The 17,903-nt window shown below is 33.4% G+C and overlaps 1 protein-coding gene across 2 annotated transcripts in view; it reads right to left on the bottom strand.

Moving 5' to 3' along the window:
- LOC125054229 (dopamine receptor 2-like) overlaps positions 1-17,903 on the bottom strand; it is a 38,893-nt gene that overhangs the window by 2,616 nt on the left and 18,374 nt on the right. The window contains exons 2-3 of one of the 2 annotated variants that reach the window (XR_007117683.1): positions 1,765-1,849; positions 803-969 (exon numbers count right to left, since the gene is read on the bottom strand). Coding sequence is in view for 1 of the 2 variants with exons in the window: in XM_047655995.1 (XP_047511951.1) it covers positions 1,765-1,849 (85 nt within the window). In the remaining variant the exon portion in view is untranslated. The remainder of the gene's footprint in view (positions 1-802; positions 970-1,764; positions 1,850-17,903) is intronic. The other variant, XM_047655995.1, reaches the window with a different exon arrangement.

Below are 17,903 nucleotides of genomic sequence, written 5' to 3'. Positions count from 1 at the left end.
GGATTTCATTTGATTCAGTATGATGTTAGGAATGTTCATATCATAAATTGATTTCACTACCACGCAATTTCCAATACCAATTCCGAACAGAATATCGAATTTTAAGTGTAGGGTTAAGTTTAGTTGTGTATCTACTACACAGCATACACAACTAGTATTTAATATAAAAAGTACTTTATGTCGTGTAGTGTCACATCTGCATTTATCTAAGATCACATCAAAACTTGTGGGTTTTAAAACTTTTTCGTTTTCACAGGCTCTGAATGGTAAAAGAAAAGTTCGAAGAAAAATAACTTTTCTTTGTCCAATGTTTTTAATCAATATCGTACAATACTTTAGGGTTAAGTATAAAAGTATTGACTGTTTCCACATGTAAAGCGGAGATCTCGATTTTTTTATTTTTTACGTACTCTTAAAGCATAAAAACTAGAACGGGCTCTCTTCTAAGAGCCTATTTAATTGCTTTGTTTTTGTTTTTTATCCAGAAATTATAATCAAAATAAGGTTGAGGTCACAATTTCCAAGAGACATCTTTCGACCCTTATATTTTACTGTTATATATAATACATGGAAAGGTAAGACAAGAGGATAACTCAAGCGTAGGACATCAAAACGCCACAGACAATATAAAGACACATTTCACCACAGATTAGAATAGATTAAGGGTAAACCTTTTTTGAGTAAGTGCTTAGAAAGAGGAAAACATCTCATTGGTGTCAAAGCTCGAACAAAGAGCACACGGTTACCATGCAAGGGAAGGATTACATTAAAGAAATGTTGAAATTCAAGGGAGTTCACGTACCTCAATTTGAACAAACTAGATATCCAAAACAATAGATTCGAGTGTCGAGAATATTCCAGAAAAGGCACATAGAGGTTGGGATATCGCTATATATAAGTTTGTTCACAAGAATTCTGCCTGATCGCTTGCAGTTCACCCGACGAATAATACCGTCTTGTTGTACGCCACTGAAAGTAGAATACAACCTACTTAAATCGTGATGAAAAAACCTGCTATTTACAATTCAGAACCAGATTATTATTTGTATGTTTATTTATGAGGTTATATATGTAAAAGTTCTGATAAGCGATTGTAAATCTTTTTTGTAAATCCTTAACAAACTAGACGAAAAATAAGGTCTCCAATTTGACGTGTAATTTGGTTTCTAGAGACTTTTGTTTACATTTCTCGCATAATAAATGCGAGTCGTATACTATGTGCGTGTGAAGTTAGTGCCTTTAACTTGTTATACGTAGAAAAATTTGTCATTCGTAGAATTCATGACTTTACTATAATATTAACTTATTATACTGTTTTACTCTCTTAAAATCATTTATGACAGAAATGAATAAATTCTTTATTTTAATAAAACTTCTTTAATGCATTTTATTCCGAATTTATGTCAATTTACAAAACTCAATTTTTGAGTGTTTGTGGTTAGCGAGATTCGAATTTTTAAAGTTTTTTAATTCGCGTAAACAAAGTAAATTATGAGAGCTTTAGTTAAAAACAGTCTCAGAGACAGATAGTTTTTTTTAAAGGGTTTGAATATAGAATAATTCCGAGTAAAACTAAACATAATTTTCCTTAATAAAAACTGTAACGTGTCAAGGACGCGGCACAAATGCATGAGCAAAGTAGTTTTACAGCGCAGAATAATACTATTCCGTAGGAGGCCACGTGTTATTAAGAATGAATGGCTTTCAGTCCCAAGATAAAAATAAATGTCTAATACTTTATGCAGGGGTCTATTTTAAAATTACCTGAGATTGCTTGAAGCGTAGTTGCGGTTGGTATTTTCTTCGCAGTTTTCTCGGGCAGCACACACACAGTATTCTGAGGAACGCCCTGTGGAAAGTAAATCCTATTAACTTGGAATGCACTTTATTTTTATACCATATTAACCTTTACAGTTCAGAATACGTGAACAACATTGTATACTATACAAACTGTTTGAGTTGTAAAGAAAACACATTACATTACATTTTTTCTAAAAGTAATTCACTAAGTCGCTTTTTAAATACATTACATCATATTATATACATTACATTATAGCTTTATATCAATTACGGTGTTTCATGCAAATAATCATTTATTGAATAGTACATTTTTTCTATAAGTAATTCACTAAGTCGCTTTTTAAAGAATCTAGACGGAAGATCTTTTAATTCTTTTGGTAATTTATTGTAGACTTTAATTGCCATACAAAATATAATATATTTTAAAATGTATACATTTTCTTCTTGTCATCGGATTCTTGAATGTGAAACGATAAATATATTGAATATCATCAGGAAATGTATTAATGCTAGGTACATTACTTCTTACCTAATACTTAACGGTAACGAGTTAGGTTAAGTTCTTAACGATAGTTTTAAGCTTCACCTTCCTTCCTCTTAAACGTTTAACAAACTTAAATATACATAATACAGAAAACTGCCAGGTACGACCTGGAGATCTTTAACTACTAATGTATGATGTATATCTGTCATCCGTTTACTTCCAGGCCCATATAATGTTTCGCTTTTTATATACCACTCGTGACTATGATGCTATGTTACAATTAATTTTATTAAAATGCCTTAACAAGGGGCCGCAGTAAGGCCCCTAGGGATTCAATTTCTTTCCTCTTTCTAAGATGTAAAAGAACTTTGTTCAATTGTTTTATTTATTATACTGTATAGAATTCGTGTAAAAAATATTATGTCTCATTCTCCATAAGATCAAATATCCCCTTACTATCACCTCTGCACTCTTAATCGTTGATAAGGATACAAAATTGAGTAAATCAACGTATGTAGTAACAATTGCCTTATATCCGTAAGTACTGCATGTAGCGTTTGGCAATTTGCCGATTGAGATAATTAAAGCAGAACAATCTTCTGCCTCTAAGGATTAATCAAGCCCCAACTTCGATTGACGTCGGTGCGATGTAATTTCCCGTTTATACACTTTTCTTAAGACGCCTTAGTTGTTTTGGGAGTACTACTAATCTGGTGTATTTTCAACGTCTTTGGGCTTGTATTTAAAATGTAGTTCTGTGGTAGTGGGTAAAAAATTAATATTTTTTTTGTCCTTTTGTAAAACGTTACGATGCGGGGCGGGGATTAAATTACGCGTTATTGTTAATATTTTTTTCGACTTACACCAAATAATAGTAACTAAAGAGTCACTAGGTGGTCACGAAACGTTTTACTATACTTGGGTACAGTACTGTACTTGGGTACTGAAAAACGTTACGGCGAGTTACATTGGGGGGGGGGGGGGGGGGGTCAATAATCTCCAAAAATTGCGTTACGTAATACTTGAACGCTCCCTATGTTATTTGTTAATATAAGTTCGTTAAGTAAGTAAGTAAAGTTGTGCGCAGTGTTGGAATACAAGTGTTGGATACATCGTGAAGAAACTGGCATACCTTGGGCAAAAAACGCGACGGCATGTGTCAGCCACAGAAGGCTGATATATTAGAAATAACAAATGATCACGAAACTGGTTCAGAAAGGTGAGGCCCAGTCCTGAAAAGTTATAGCGCCACTGGTTTTTTTTATTGTAATTGTGTGTATATTATATTAAATTTAATTTTGATACATGTTGTATGTACATTTTAGACAAAATACGTAAAAAAGAAAATCGTCAGAGAGAATTAGGGAGTTACAAATTGTGTTTGCCTTACAAAGCATTCATAATAATGTATTTATTATTTATTATGAGTGGACAAGAAATAGTGATTATTATATACAATCAGTTATTTAAAGCACTCTAAAACATCTGATTTAGAACAGACATATATTTTGAAGTTTAGATATCCTTACTCATATAGCTATCTAAACATCCCTGCTATAATATTCATAATTAATTTTTCGCAAACTGCAAAGTTTAAATATTAGTTAAGCTTATTTAAAAGAACTTGGTGTATTTACCTTTTTCCCTTTCATGGAATTGAGAAAATTCGATTAAGATTTAATTATGTGGATAAAAGGGCAAAGTCGAAGCGAGATCTGAAACTGTTTTGTAAAGTAATTCTTTTTATCGGTCGAGTTAATTTAATTTTCCGTTTATGGCTACTTTGTAGTATTTTTGTTTAGCTTATTTTGGAGTTTACAAATGTAAATTAAGCAGGGTTAGCTAACAGTCTAAGCGTGCGTTTCTCAATACTGAAGGTTCCCCTATCCAGCGATGGCCAGGTCAGGAAACCGGCATATTTTAAACCGACAGCGCGAGCGTGTAGCAAGCACGGATAGCGATCTCCCACTGAAGAAAAGTTAACAACGAAACAGGTACAGAAATCTTCTTATGAATCTATGCAACCTAGTAATTCAGAGCTGCCCTGCGATTCTGTAACTCACTTTTCTAACTCACACAGCGGTTTTCGCATCGGCGGTCGCTCTCAAATCAGTCGTGAAGCAGTCATTTTATGATTTGGCATTCTGAAAAGGTGGGAGCTGGTAGTTTATTGTTTATCAGAATGCCAAATCATAAAATGACTGCTTCACGACTGATTTGAGAGCGACCGCCGATGCGAAAACCGCTGTGTGAGTTAGAAAAGTGAGTAACAGAATCGCAAGGCTGAATCGATGTAAATAAGGAAACGTTCATTAAAAACGCATATATTTTGTATTAAATCAGAAGTAAAGAAACGAGCGTAATTCCAGTATATTAGTAAAAGCCTTCTAATGGAGTATACCAAACAAGCTGAATATATTAAAGAAATAAATGAGAAAAATAAAGTACGTGTTAAAAGGTTCTCATTGTTTACCAAAAGAACCTCGCCCATTGAAATTCATTATTTTGGTCCCTTTGTGGTTTTAAAACACGGCTTTATAACTTAGAAAAATGATATTAAAAACTAAAAATGACTTTGATATAATGGTTAAGGGAATTAGAAATATATATTCTGAGGGATTTAAATGACAGTAGTGCAAATAAAATAAAATTATTTTTCAGCAGAAGTTATTTGAATTTTTAGTTACTTAACGGGTGAATGATAAGGAAACTACATACATTATAGTTATTTTTAACTTTTACAATGAATACCTGTGTTACATCATAAAATATATCAATTGTGTAATATCCAGATTTTAACCTCTTTGAATTGGGTGAAAAAATCTATTGAAATTTCATAAACGTTGTTAAAACTATAGTCTCTTCGCATGCAATATATTCGGCGTACCTATTTCGCTTTTAAGCCCCATTTCAAATACATAATTTTAATCATTAATTTGTCCTTGACTCTTCAGTCTGTAGCCTCGTGGTGAGCAAGGAAACATCTGGAGCAGACTATCTTTCTCTTGATCGGTCCATCTGTTGGTGAACGGACACGTCATCTTTTGCTTTCTGTTCGCATTGTTTGGCTGACAGCTCAGACAGCGCAGACTTTCTGCTCCTCACAGAAATATTGGGAATACTAAAGGCCGTATCAATCTGATTTTGGTTTTGATACCAATATCTCTTATCTTCCAGATGTTGCTTAAATATGTCAAGGTATCTTTAGCGGTATGTTGTTGTGAACTGGGAGCTTTATTGTCTCTGCTGTGAATAACATTTTATTTGATATTTATGAAGCAATTTTAGGAGAATTCTCTTATTATAATAAGTATTTCTGTTTGTATACTCGTACAAACTCAAGCAGTGTTAGCCTAGTGGCTTCAGCGTGCGACTCTCATACCTGAGATCGTAGGTTCGATCCCCGGCTGTGCACCAATGGACTTTCTTTCTAGGTGTGAACGGTGAAGGAAAACATCGTGCGGAAACCGACACATCTTAGACTCAAAAAGTGGACGGCGTGTGTCAGGCACTGGAGGCTGATCACCTACTTGCCTATTAGATTTAAAAATGATCATGAAACAGATTCAGAATTCTGAGGCCAAGACCTAAAGAGGTTGTAGCGCCACTGATTTATTTATTTTTTACTCGTATGCTGTATTTCTGATGTGTATTTTATCATCTTGAATAGATATAAAAGGTATTCCAAGTCGCAGACATCGTAGTAGCATTTTATTTTGTTTCATATGCACGTAAAATTGAATGTAAAATTCGTAAAAGCAAAAGTTTGTTCAGAATAAGTGAAAGTAATACAGCGCTGAAAACGAGATGGTCTCGTCTTTACGGCGGCTTCGAGACAAGAAAATAAAAATCTAAAATCTGTTTTTTTATTTACATTTCGTTTATAGTAGAGCCACGATAGAATGGTTACTTTTAAAATATTGTTTACACGTTAGCTAATGTTATTTTTTGTTTTTGAGACAAAAAATATTCAAAGGTACGCTTGGAAATTATTCTCTTCTCCTCGTTTAATCGTAATCTTATTCGTTCAAAAGCGGTGTTTATTTAAATTAAACAAATTTGTTTAATTCTTCTGTGTTTAAGGCAACTTAATACAAATTCAATAGAAAATACCCTACACAAAAAATAGTATGATATAACCGATCTCATATAATATAATATACTTTATTTCAAACATTTATTAAAAAAGGGGTGCGTGTACTTATGTACGCGTGTAAGAAGTTATACTTCTTTGGCATTATTAAAAATAGTTTATGATTGCATGCAAATAATTAATAACAATTAAATAATCAAAGACTGTAAAAGTAGTCATTATAGTCAATGAAGTTCAGTTAAAATTTGAAAAATTAAATAAATAAATATTTATTATTATTCTCTTACATTAACGTGTAACATAAATTCTATTATTATTCGAAATTATCTAATGCCGTAGCATCTTCCGTGGGTAACTTCATTCTGTTAATTTTGTGTCACGGTGCGCGCGCATCGTAAAATTTCACTCTCATCAATTTTTCATAACGCGCCTAAAGAAGTATAACTTCAAAAAACAAGAAAAATAAAGAAAAAGCTTAGTCACAACTGAGTATGAAAAAGATTTACTTGTGTGTACTTTGTACCAATCATATTATTGTGTCAAGAATATACGATGACATAACAAATCTTCAGCATTGGATATCAGCTAATGCCGCGTACCCATTTATTTGGCTCCATTCGTGATTCTTATTTTAAAGACAAAATCGAATTATATGTTTTGTAATAAATTAAAACTAGACTTAAAATGTGTTTCAAAACTAGAAAAAATACAATCATAACATTGGGAAAATACATGTAAATATTTTTCACTCTTTAAATTGCCGTTAGATAAATAGGAATATAATTAATGAATATGCCATGATGCCAGCAATAAATAATGTTTTTCACTTTGTTAGTTTTTTCCTAGACCATCTATTCTCCGGGCCTTAACCTAAATTACGTACTAACCGCACAGCCACTCTTTGTAAATGAAATTTTTCCATTTTTTTTATTATTTTTTTATTGGACAATTCACACCAATTGACCTAGTCCCATGCTAAGCTGGTGAAGCTTGTGTTATGGGTACTAGGCAACGGATATACATACATATTATAGATAGATAGACATATAAATACATATTTAAACACCCAAGACCTAAGCACAACACCAAATGCTCATCACATCGATGTTTGTCTCAGCCGGGGATCGAACCCGGGACCCATGGATTCGCAGTCAGGGGTACTAACCACTAGACCAATGAGCCGTTAATTTTAATAATGTGTAACTACTTAGGTTGAAAATATGATTCTTAAACATAGTTTTCTTTGCGAAACTTAATTTAAATGTCAGAAAGGCGCTCTTGATAAAGTCATTCCAAAGCCAATTCTAAAGAAATCTATGTGGTTTATTATTTTGAGACTCAGGTTAGTAGAAATTTTATTAATTATATTTTTATTGCTGGTAATATTCAACATTGTTTCTCTCGGAACGCGATATCAAAACAAAGACTGCTTATCTTGATATACTTAGCAATCTATTGTTAAACCTCTGAACCTTTGCTAAAATTTAGCTTAATACTTTTAACATTACATTAACTAATCCTTGTCTTGTCAAACCTATGATTGACATTGTCACAATTTGCCGTCCGCGAAACGCCAGGACAGTTTAAAGACTTCTAAAGTTGGAAAAATGGCGGGTTGAGTTGAATGTCCATTGAAATATTTTTAATACTTTTTGGAGTTGGTGTTGAATTTTCCAGAAAAATAATATACGTAAGACGGTATGGCTAAAAAACTTTGCCTGGCTAAAAGGCGAATAATAATTAAAAAAAAAAATGAATTCCGACTTTAAAAGAAGCAATTATTGTTAACTTCACGTTATATGCACTTCTGAACTCACTTAGATGTATTTTGGTATCGAATCAGACTGATAAATCACTTTTATGCTTGTCATATGTCAAATTCCTTATGTGTAATAGTTATTCAATACAGGAATTACTAAACATTATAATCTAATACATAAAATTCTCGTGTCGCGGTGTTTGTAGTTAAACTCCTCCGAAATCATTAAATTTTGTGTGCATATTGGGTATGTCTGAGAATCGGACAACATCTATTTTTCATCCCCCTAAATGTTAAATGTGGGTAAATAATTTTTTTTTTAATTTTTACCTATAGTATAATTTTTTTGTTCAAAAAAATATTGTTTATTTTTTTATGATACATCATACAAAAATACATACAACCCCTAATTTTCACCCCTCTACGATCAACCCCTATTTTTTATTATAAATGATATACATGGCAAAACGACGTTTGCCGGATCAGCTAGTTTTATATAAAAACTTGGGCTTAATACGAAATGGAAATCTGCATTTTAAGATGATCCAATATTGATTAAGTTCTGCCAGTGACAGTCCTCGTATAGCAAAGTTTAATTACGTCTTCCAATCAACACGATGCAAACTAATGATTCTGTCAAAGCTTTATATCTAAGGAGTTTTTATATTTAACAAGGTACGACTATGTTGAATATGAAATTCTATTAATATTCATCTAATATGAATAGAAAACTTTGACAAAATATTACTTAACTAAAAAAAAATATTGGTTGTTTGTAAAGTAGGTTTACGATCGAGATGTTTACGTGATAACGTCTTATTGGTGATATAAGTTTTTGGGAAGTAAGGAATAAATGAAGATAACAATTTTTTCAAATTTTAAATTACATCTATCGTTTTATTCACACTTTTGATGATAAATTTCGGGTGTAAAATGACAAGTTTACTTATTCGACTATGATATACATTTTTCTTCATACATTCACGGAATGACTGGCAGCGCTCGAGATGAGACGGGAGATCGGTCCGTCTCTCTCTCGTTATACCTGCGATCGCGCTCGTGAGGTTTTGGTGTGACACAAGTTTCTGAACATGTCACCCGACTAAAACGATTTTAAAGACGTTATCACGTCAAAAAATATTTTATCAAAGTACGATACAGATTTTGTTTAGATTTTTTTATACCTTATTCATATAGTAGTTGAGTTGTGAAAACAATGATTTTCTAAAGTAAATGCTAGCTGAACGCTTTGTTCAAAAGAATTGATGAATGTTTCCGTTTCCGATTGTTAAAGGTGCTTTACGGATTCAACCTAAACGAGTGTCATCACAATACATATTGCTTTGAAAAATAATTCTTATTCTTAAATATGAAATTATTCCTACGGAGATGTAAAAATGATAAGATTAAGAGAAATCCTAAATCAGGAAAGCTTTTGACGTTGGAGCTAAAATTATTCGATTCGAACGATATCAAGTTATTGCTAAATTGGAAGTATTATACATATTGCGCGTCAGAAATAATATTTATTGGATATTATTTGATTGCAAATAAATACTCTATATAGTAAGTATTCGTACGGCGAAGGTAAATATGGTCAGAGACCTTAGACCAAAAATGGCCAATGTGTTATATTAAAAGCTAAAATACAGATTTTTATAAAAGATTGTAGCGCTCTTTATTTGTGTATGATTTTTAAAGATTTTATTTTTCCCTATAAGAGTTGAAGGTGGAGTGGAAGTTACGAGGCCCTGAAGCCTATCTCCAGTCACTGAACCAAGACCTAAGGCCCTTACAGGTCTTAGTTTTAGCCTGGTGCTAAAACTTGCCGAAGACGGAAGGGAATGGAGACACTTTGCAATACCAACACGGTCTATAGAAATGAAGATCCCGATTAGTTAATTCCCAACCTACTTAACCTACCTAATAAAAGATAAAATAAACCTCAAATGTTTTATTATTTAAAAAAAAAACGCGCCGGAACATTATTATATTATAACTAGCTGACCTGGCAAACGTCGTTTTGCCATGTATATCATTTATAATTAAAAAAAGGGGTTGATCGTAGAGGGGTTAAATTAGGGGATGAATGTTTTTTTTAATGCTGTATCGTAATAAAAATTTATCTAAAAATTAAAAAATTATTGAGGGGTGGACACCCGTAACATTTAGGGGGATGAAAAATAAATGTTGTCCGATTCTCAGACATACCCAATATGCACACAAAAATTCATGAGAATCGGTCAAGCCGTTTCGGAGGAGTTTAACTACAAACACCGCGACACGACAATTTTATATATTAGATTAATAAGTTTCTGATATCTGACTATTGCGTTCCAATCAATTGATGAATCTCTGGGCCACAATATTTTTAAATTCGTTACTTTATTATTACTTGTACTGACAATACTGTTTTTGTGATTGTAATAGTCTGTAGAAACTTTGATAATATCAGTTCGCTTAAAGCGGATAAATTGCCGGAAGTCGAAAGAGTTAGGCAACTGTATGAATAGAATTAGGCAAATATAGGCAAGAAAGCGGTAACGAAATGGTTCCGTAAGCTCTTAAAACCTCAAAGGGCTTAAATTGGGTACCCATATAACATTATTGGCTTTAGTGTAAATAGATCCCTGGAGACTTTTACTGTCAGAGCAAGCAATTCCCCATCACTATGCTGACTCATAACAACGTTCATAGCTTGCATATTCATTACGGAATGTCATACATCCATTAGAATGTTTAGTTATTAAGTTAAATAGAAAAAAGCGTGCTAAGTATTTCCTTGACATAATATCAATTTGACCGCAAGGAAACAAAATTTTAGAAAACTGATCACGTGACCAGCGTTAAGTAATGTCATTTCCGTACAAATCTATTTTGTAACAGGGTCTGTGGATAACGGTTGCCAATAATGCGCTGCTATATTTTTTTCTTTGTCTAAGATGTGTATTTAATTTAATAGAAATAAGATAATAAAAAGAAAGCGAACAAATTATGTAAAAGGAAAAAAGAGTAGAAATTCGTTCAAGTTACACAATAATGTTAATACGAACAAATTTGTCTATAAATTAGTTTTTAGTATATTGTGTGTGTATTACAAGTAAAATTTATTAGGTACACAGGTTAAATACGTATCCCGCGATTGCTATTGCACAAGCCTTTCTCGATATCATTTATTGACGGCATACCTATGGTAGGGGAGCCCACGATGCTAAATGGGGATTTACTCGAGCGTCGTAGAGACCTATTGGGATGCAAAGCTTAGATAAAAAGAAGAAAAAAATGTTATATGATAAATTCCTTTTCATCGGTGGGGGAAGCGGCTATAGATAGTTAAATATGTAAAAAAAAACTGTTGCATGGACATCCTCGAGCGCGTCAGATATTGATAGCATCTATGCCCTACGTATTTTTAATAATGTACGTATGTTAATCTGATCGTTTGCATGATGCGGGTGGTTGTATTTAAGGGTTGAAAATTAAAAAAAAAAATATATTATCGAGCGCGTCAGATTTTCTAAGGGAGTGTTAAGTGCACCAAAAAAAAGCTCTCATTCACTAATCTGACGATTTCGATGGGACGCAAACCCACAGCCATTTTCTTAATTTGCAAAAAAAATCGCAATTTTGAAATACTCAAGCGCGTCAGATTAAGATATATGTGGTTCATCTTTATGTTCTAAACGTACTGTCTCATAATCTGACGATTATCTAGAGGGATTCGCCTGATCTGACAAAAAAAAAATAGAAAAACGGTTCACCTAAAGGGCCATCCCTGCAACTTCCCGCTAATTCCATTCCTGGGCGCTTAAAATTGATATTTTGAGCTCGCTGAGTTCAAAGAAATAACATTTCTATGCATTTGAGCTCTCCCAGCTCGAAAGTCTGATAGAAGTTTCATAGAACACAATTTTTGGAATTTTCAAACCGCAATAACTTTTGAATGGATCAAGCAATTTTCACGCGGTTGGCGGCATTCGACGCAGTTTTATCATCCTCATAAGTAATTTTGGACCACAAATTTCGGAGTAATCCCGAAAAAACACTTTTTCGGGTTTCTTTCGTTCACGATATCTCTCGAACGAATCAACCGCTTTTGACCAGCTTGGTGGCGATCGACGTGGTTTTTCAAGCTCAAAGGCGGATTAGTTTTTGAAGTTGATCGATAAAGAAACCACTTTAAAAAAAATATTTCTTATTTTTTTAAGATTTTTCAAAATTTCTCAAAATCTATCGGTCCGAATCGGTTCAAATTCACAGGAAATGTAATTTTGAGGGAAATATTTAGAACGCCGTTTAGTAGATTCCGATCGGTTTAAGGAAATGTAGGCATCACGCAGCTGCACTTTATCGACGAATTTTTGTTATTTCGGCTTGCGGAAATCGTCAGATTATATATTTTTCATTATTCTTGAATTATTTCCTTCAAAATAAAAAAAAAATTAGCTACGCTCGAGAATGTCGAGATGACGTTTTTTTTTTACAACTTTGTTGCCCTCCCCTTTTTTTCCGTCACTCTCAAATTGTCAGATTAGTGGAATATACACTTTTTAGGATGTAATTAACTCACCCTACCTTAATCTGACGCGCTCGGGAATTTCTGATGGTCAATTTTTTTTTACTAAACTGATCCTGTCTCCTTCACGTGCGGCCTTATATATGGGCCTCATATTTTGTGGAGGTACTTAACCGGGTACAAGGTATCCCCCTATATATTAATCTGCCGCGCTTTAGTAAATCCCGAAATCCCCTCTTGGGCTCCCCTACCACTACGCCAAAGTTTAAACAGTATTATTATAAAACTGTATAACAATCAAACAATTAGCATAAAACTTCTTGCTATACATTAATCTTCTCTTAGTACGTAACGTTTTCAAATCATAGTATACCCTCAAACGCTTCAAAGATAGGTCCCTCTCCACCGAAGAGTCGACAAAACTAACATGTGGGAGCAATTACTTAGCAAAAAGGTTATGTTTTCGGAAGCGATGATAATTGGTGCCCGGAATGTTCATAATAAGTTCTAGGCTTTCCGTTTCGTTATATATCTTAAAACAAATTTAAATAAAGCTCTGCCCTGCGATTCTGTAACTCACTTTTCGAACTCACACAGCGGTTTTCGCATCGGCGGTCGCTCTCAAATCAGTCGTGATGCAGTCATTTTATGATTTGGCATTGTGAAAACCGCTGTGTGAGTTGGAAAAGTGAGTTACAGAATCGCAGGGCTGTAAAAGCTAATGCATTCAAATAAACTCTTTTATTTTAGAAGTAAGTTCGCGGTTAAAGCTTCTAAAATATGACATTAATTTCAAACTAGTATAAGAACTTGTCTCCGCTAAGTGTGCGCCAAAATGCTAAATATTTTTAAAACTTAGTTTGAGACTATGCGAGATAAAGTTCCACAAGTTTTAAACATATGAGTAATTTATGCTGAGTTGGTCTTTATTATACGTATAATAGGAATATCATTATCAAGTTAAAAGCAATTTCTAAGTGAAATGGAGATTCATTCTAATATATTATTATATTAAGCGGTTTAGCACCCGCCCCCCGATTAGTCAGTTTTATATTCAGTTTTTATCAATAGACTGCAAGACTTAATAGAAATGTTTAAGAGTTATAATTACACATTTATTTATTATTAAAGTACACCACATTAAATATCATACAATTTTCTACAGTTTAAGTTTCTATATATAATGTTCTAAAATAAATCCCAATTGACAAGCAAAAATAAATTTGCATTTTAAAAAGAGAAGAAAAATTTAACTTGTAACTTAATAATTCCTTATTCAAGATTTTGTTACCCTTAGACCAAACTCTGTATTTACAAAACTTTTAATAGTTCCATGCTATTGTAGAGAACAGACATGAAGGTTAACTGCCAAATGAGAAATATTAAGATTTCATTGCTTTTTGTTTCGTATTATTTTTTGTATTATAAATTAAGATTCGTTCTTGCCATGCCGTTTTTCCCAATTCTTTTTTTACTGTCCTTTTTTAAAATTAGAGTTGCCTGGTCGTTGCTCAATTTTTTTTTACCTTGGTAATATTATTGTTTAATGCTTGTGCAAAAATAAATAAATATTCAGTTTAACTATTTCCCGAAAGCTACTTCTAACAGGACACGTGTACAGGATTTTAGTATAATATTCTAATGCACTTGAACTCTGTCGATACAACATTGTTTCACATGGTTTGGAAGTGTAGGGCTGGCAATAATCATAAATTAAGTTTCATAACAATTAATTCAATGAAAAATTTAATATATAATAATAATATAGCTTTATTTTATTCCATAAAAATACATTTACAAAATAGTAATAAAAATAAAAAGTTGCACTTACATTTGTATGACCACAAATATATTTAGCACGGGTAAAAGTCAAGGAATCCCACCATTTTCTATTTTTTATCTTCAGCCCTCTTTCGCCCGCCACCATCGCTTTTTCGTATATCCATCTGGCACAAGGTCTCCGGGTCATGTGCCCCGTGGACCCGGCCAGTCCTTGTGCTAAAATATATATGTTGCAATTGAATTGTTTTGTTTTAATTTTTAGAGCGTATTAAACCGATTGCATGCGGACCAACATTTTCTATGAACGGTACTTACAAGCAAGTCAATCTCCACCTCGGATACGATAAAGGAATATTCTAGATTCATTCTCACGGAAAAACCTAATCGGCGAAATATTATAATTGCTCTCTTTAGCTTGAAGATTTTTTTCTATATATAAGTAGTAAATTTATATGATTAAAATGTAAAAGAAAACCAGTGGCGCTACAATCTTTTAGGTCTGGCCCTCAGATTTGTGTATCACTTTTATGATCATTTGTTTTTTTCCTAATGGGCCAAGTTCCTGTACCTGATACTCGCGGTAGACTTCCTCACGATGTTTTCCTTCACGTGATCAGTCTTCTGTGGTTGACACATGGTGTCGACTTTTTAAATCTAAGGCATACCAGTTTCCTCATGATGTGTTCCATCACCAAGACCGAGTGTTAAATGAAGTTAAAGGCAGTCAAGCATTCGAACCTACGACCGCAAAAATAAAAGTCGTACTCTGAAGCCACTAACCCAATACAGCCTGATAAAATATAAATCATCACATAATCTTCGTATAAAATTAACCCTAACAATTAACATTAATAATATAAAAAAATTAAGAGGTCAGCCCTAGCTAGGTTGAAACTTGTTGTTTCCTGTCACCTTACGGAAATGGATATACAAAGAAGTACTTGGTACTTGACAGTATATTGTAACAATGGGGATAAAATGTCACAATGCACTTCAAAGTTTTACAATAAATATGTATTTGCGAGACCTTTTTCGTTTTGGTTAAAACAAAAATTAATTTATAATTTATGGATACTGTAACAAATATAATTTGACGTGTACCTCATATAGGTAAATAGTAAAACTTAAAAATAATTAAATATATTTGAATATTTATTGATTGCCAGTTCTCAAATTCAAGGGAGTTGATGGCAAGTAATTCCGCCGCATTAACCGACTTTAAAACTCCGAGAGAGGAGGTTATACAAAATTTACTTAGTATTAATAATAATAAAAAAATTGTTCCATACAATATTCATAAGATATAGAAAGATTACAGAAAATGCGGCAATTTACCTAGGTACAAGTAAGATAGTTGCCGAAGGTTTTCTCGCATCATGAGAATAGCATACATTATATGCATACATTCTTAAAAGGCCGGCAACGCACTTGCAAGCCCTCTAGCATTGAGAGTCTCCATGGGCGGCAGTATCACTTAACATGAGATGAGCCTTCTGCCAGTTTGTCCCCTGCTGTATAAAAAAAAGTTGTAATAAATATCTACACTTACAGATTTAGAGTCGCGACTTAGTAAATATTATTTAGGTATTGGATATTCGAGCGTCACCCTTAGCGCTAAGATATCTCACTCTAAGAACTAGACAGTTTTTACGATTTTTACCCTGAAAATTTATTTCTCCATATTCAGAATCAGATGGGTCGTCAGGAGTACGACCAAAGGCAAAATGAGCTGCTCGTTTTGATAAATATGTATTTATATTATACAATTCTATATTAGCTTCAAAACATTTGAGGTAAATACTATTTCTTAATTTCCATTCTTGTGTAATTAATTTATTTTTTTGGAACAAAAGTATATTCGATGGCGTTAATTGAATTGTGCCTGGTACAGCCTTGCGATTCTGTAACTTACTTTTCGACTCACAATCATAAAATGACTGCTTCACGACTGATTTGAGCGCGACGGCCGCTGTGAAAACCGCTGTGTGATTTCGAAAAGTGAGTCACAGAATCGCAAGGCAGAATAAAAACTAAGCCTAGATCTGAAGCTCATGGTTTTTAAATTATAGCGCGTCACGTGATTTGTCAACGCCAGACGATACGGGACTCCCATTAATATTAAACAGTTTATCTGAATGTTAAAATAGATAAAGGTGAACGGTTTATGGTAATGTTTTCTATGAGGGTCGTTCACGCTGTAATGAGATGTTTGAATAATATTTTTTTGTCGGTAAGAAACATGGATTTCAATATAATTCATGCTTGAGGTATCTGTTTACCATATTGCTGATGATTAAAGTATTTGTGATATAGTGGTTAATGCATATCTAAAACTAATTTTTCGAGTTCAAAGACAGCATCACCCAGAATCTGCCCTGCGATTCTGTAACTCACTTTTCGAACTCACACAGCGGTTTTCGCAGCGGCGGTCGCTCTCAAATCAGTCGTGAAGCAGTAATTTTATGATTTGGCATTCTGAAAAGGTGGGAGCTTGTAGTTTATCGTTTATTAGAATGCCAAATCATAAAATTACTGCTTCACGACTGATTTCAGAGCGACCGCCGATGCGAAAACCGCTGTGAGAGTTCGAAAAGTGAGTTACAGAATCGCAGGGCTGATAAAGAAATAAGACCGATAAAGAGATAGGTGTTATTACGCGTGTCTGATCCATGCCCCATTACGAGACTTTTTTATTGCGGTAATGTAATATGTAGGATATATGTCGGAAATATAACTCCAACGTTAAAATTTACAGCAAGGTCTTTGGGATAACATTAACATACATGGGAAAACATAATGGCGTATTTTATTTTACGGCCCGGGATCTAAGCCTAAAGAAAGAAAAGAAAAGATGGACAGATGACTTTATAGAATTATTGGGGAAAAACTGGATGAATGTTGCTCAAGACAAAGAGAAATGGAAAAATATGGAGGAGGGTTTTACCCTAAAAGGGGCCATACAAGAACTAGACCACTGAAAAATAAATCCAACATAATTCTTTTAAAAACTCATACTAACACAACTAATACTAATAATAAGGAATGCAAACTAACCAATTCTTCTTTGGATTAATAAAGCTTTAAAAAAAAATAATCTAAGCCCATCTCATGAGCTTCAGAAGAACTCACTCACCACTAGATAGCGTATTAATTTTTAAATAGTTCACCAGAAATAGGCTTCGATGGCTAAAGGGTAAATTCGATCGTATCTAAATCAGAATCGGGCGAGGGTGATTATTTCTGGCGAACAACTCCAAAACCTTTGCATATAAATAAATCTTGCCCGGGTTATAAATAAAATCTACATAATCCATGCAAGATTAATTTCCTCCAAGCCCAGAAATACATTTTAATTAATCTGTTGTCAGTGAGAAACTAGTTCGTCGACCCAGCTTTGGCTATTAGGTACGTACTAGAATTACGCGATGAAACCTATCAAGCTTATAATAAAGCTATACGTTTTAAACAC

The sequence above is a fragment of the Pieris napi genome, chromosome 11, assembly GCF_905475465.1.
Source record: "Pieris napi chromosome 11, ilPieNapi1.2, whole genome shotgun sequence".
Taxonomy (NCBI): Eukaryota; Metazoa; Arthropoda; class Insecta; order Lepidoptera; family Pieridae; genus Pieris; species Pieris napi.
The sequence above is the reverse complement of the archived record's forward strand: the minus strand, read 5'-3'. Positions and strand labels throughout refer to the sequence as shown.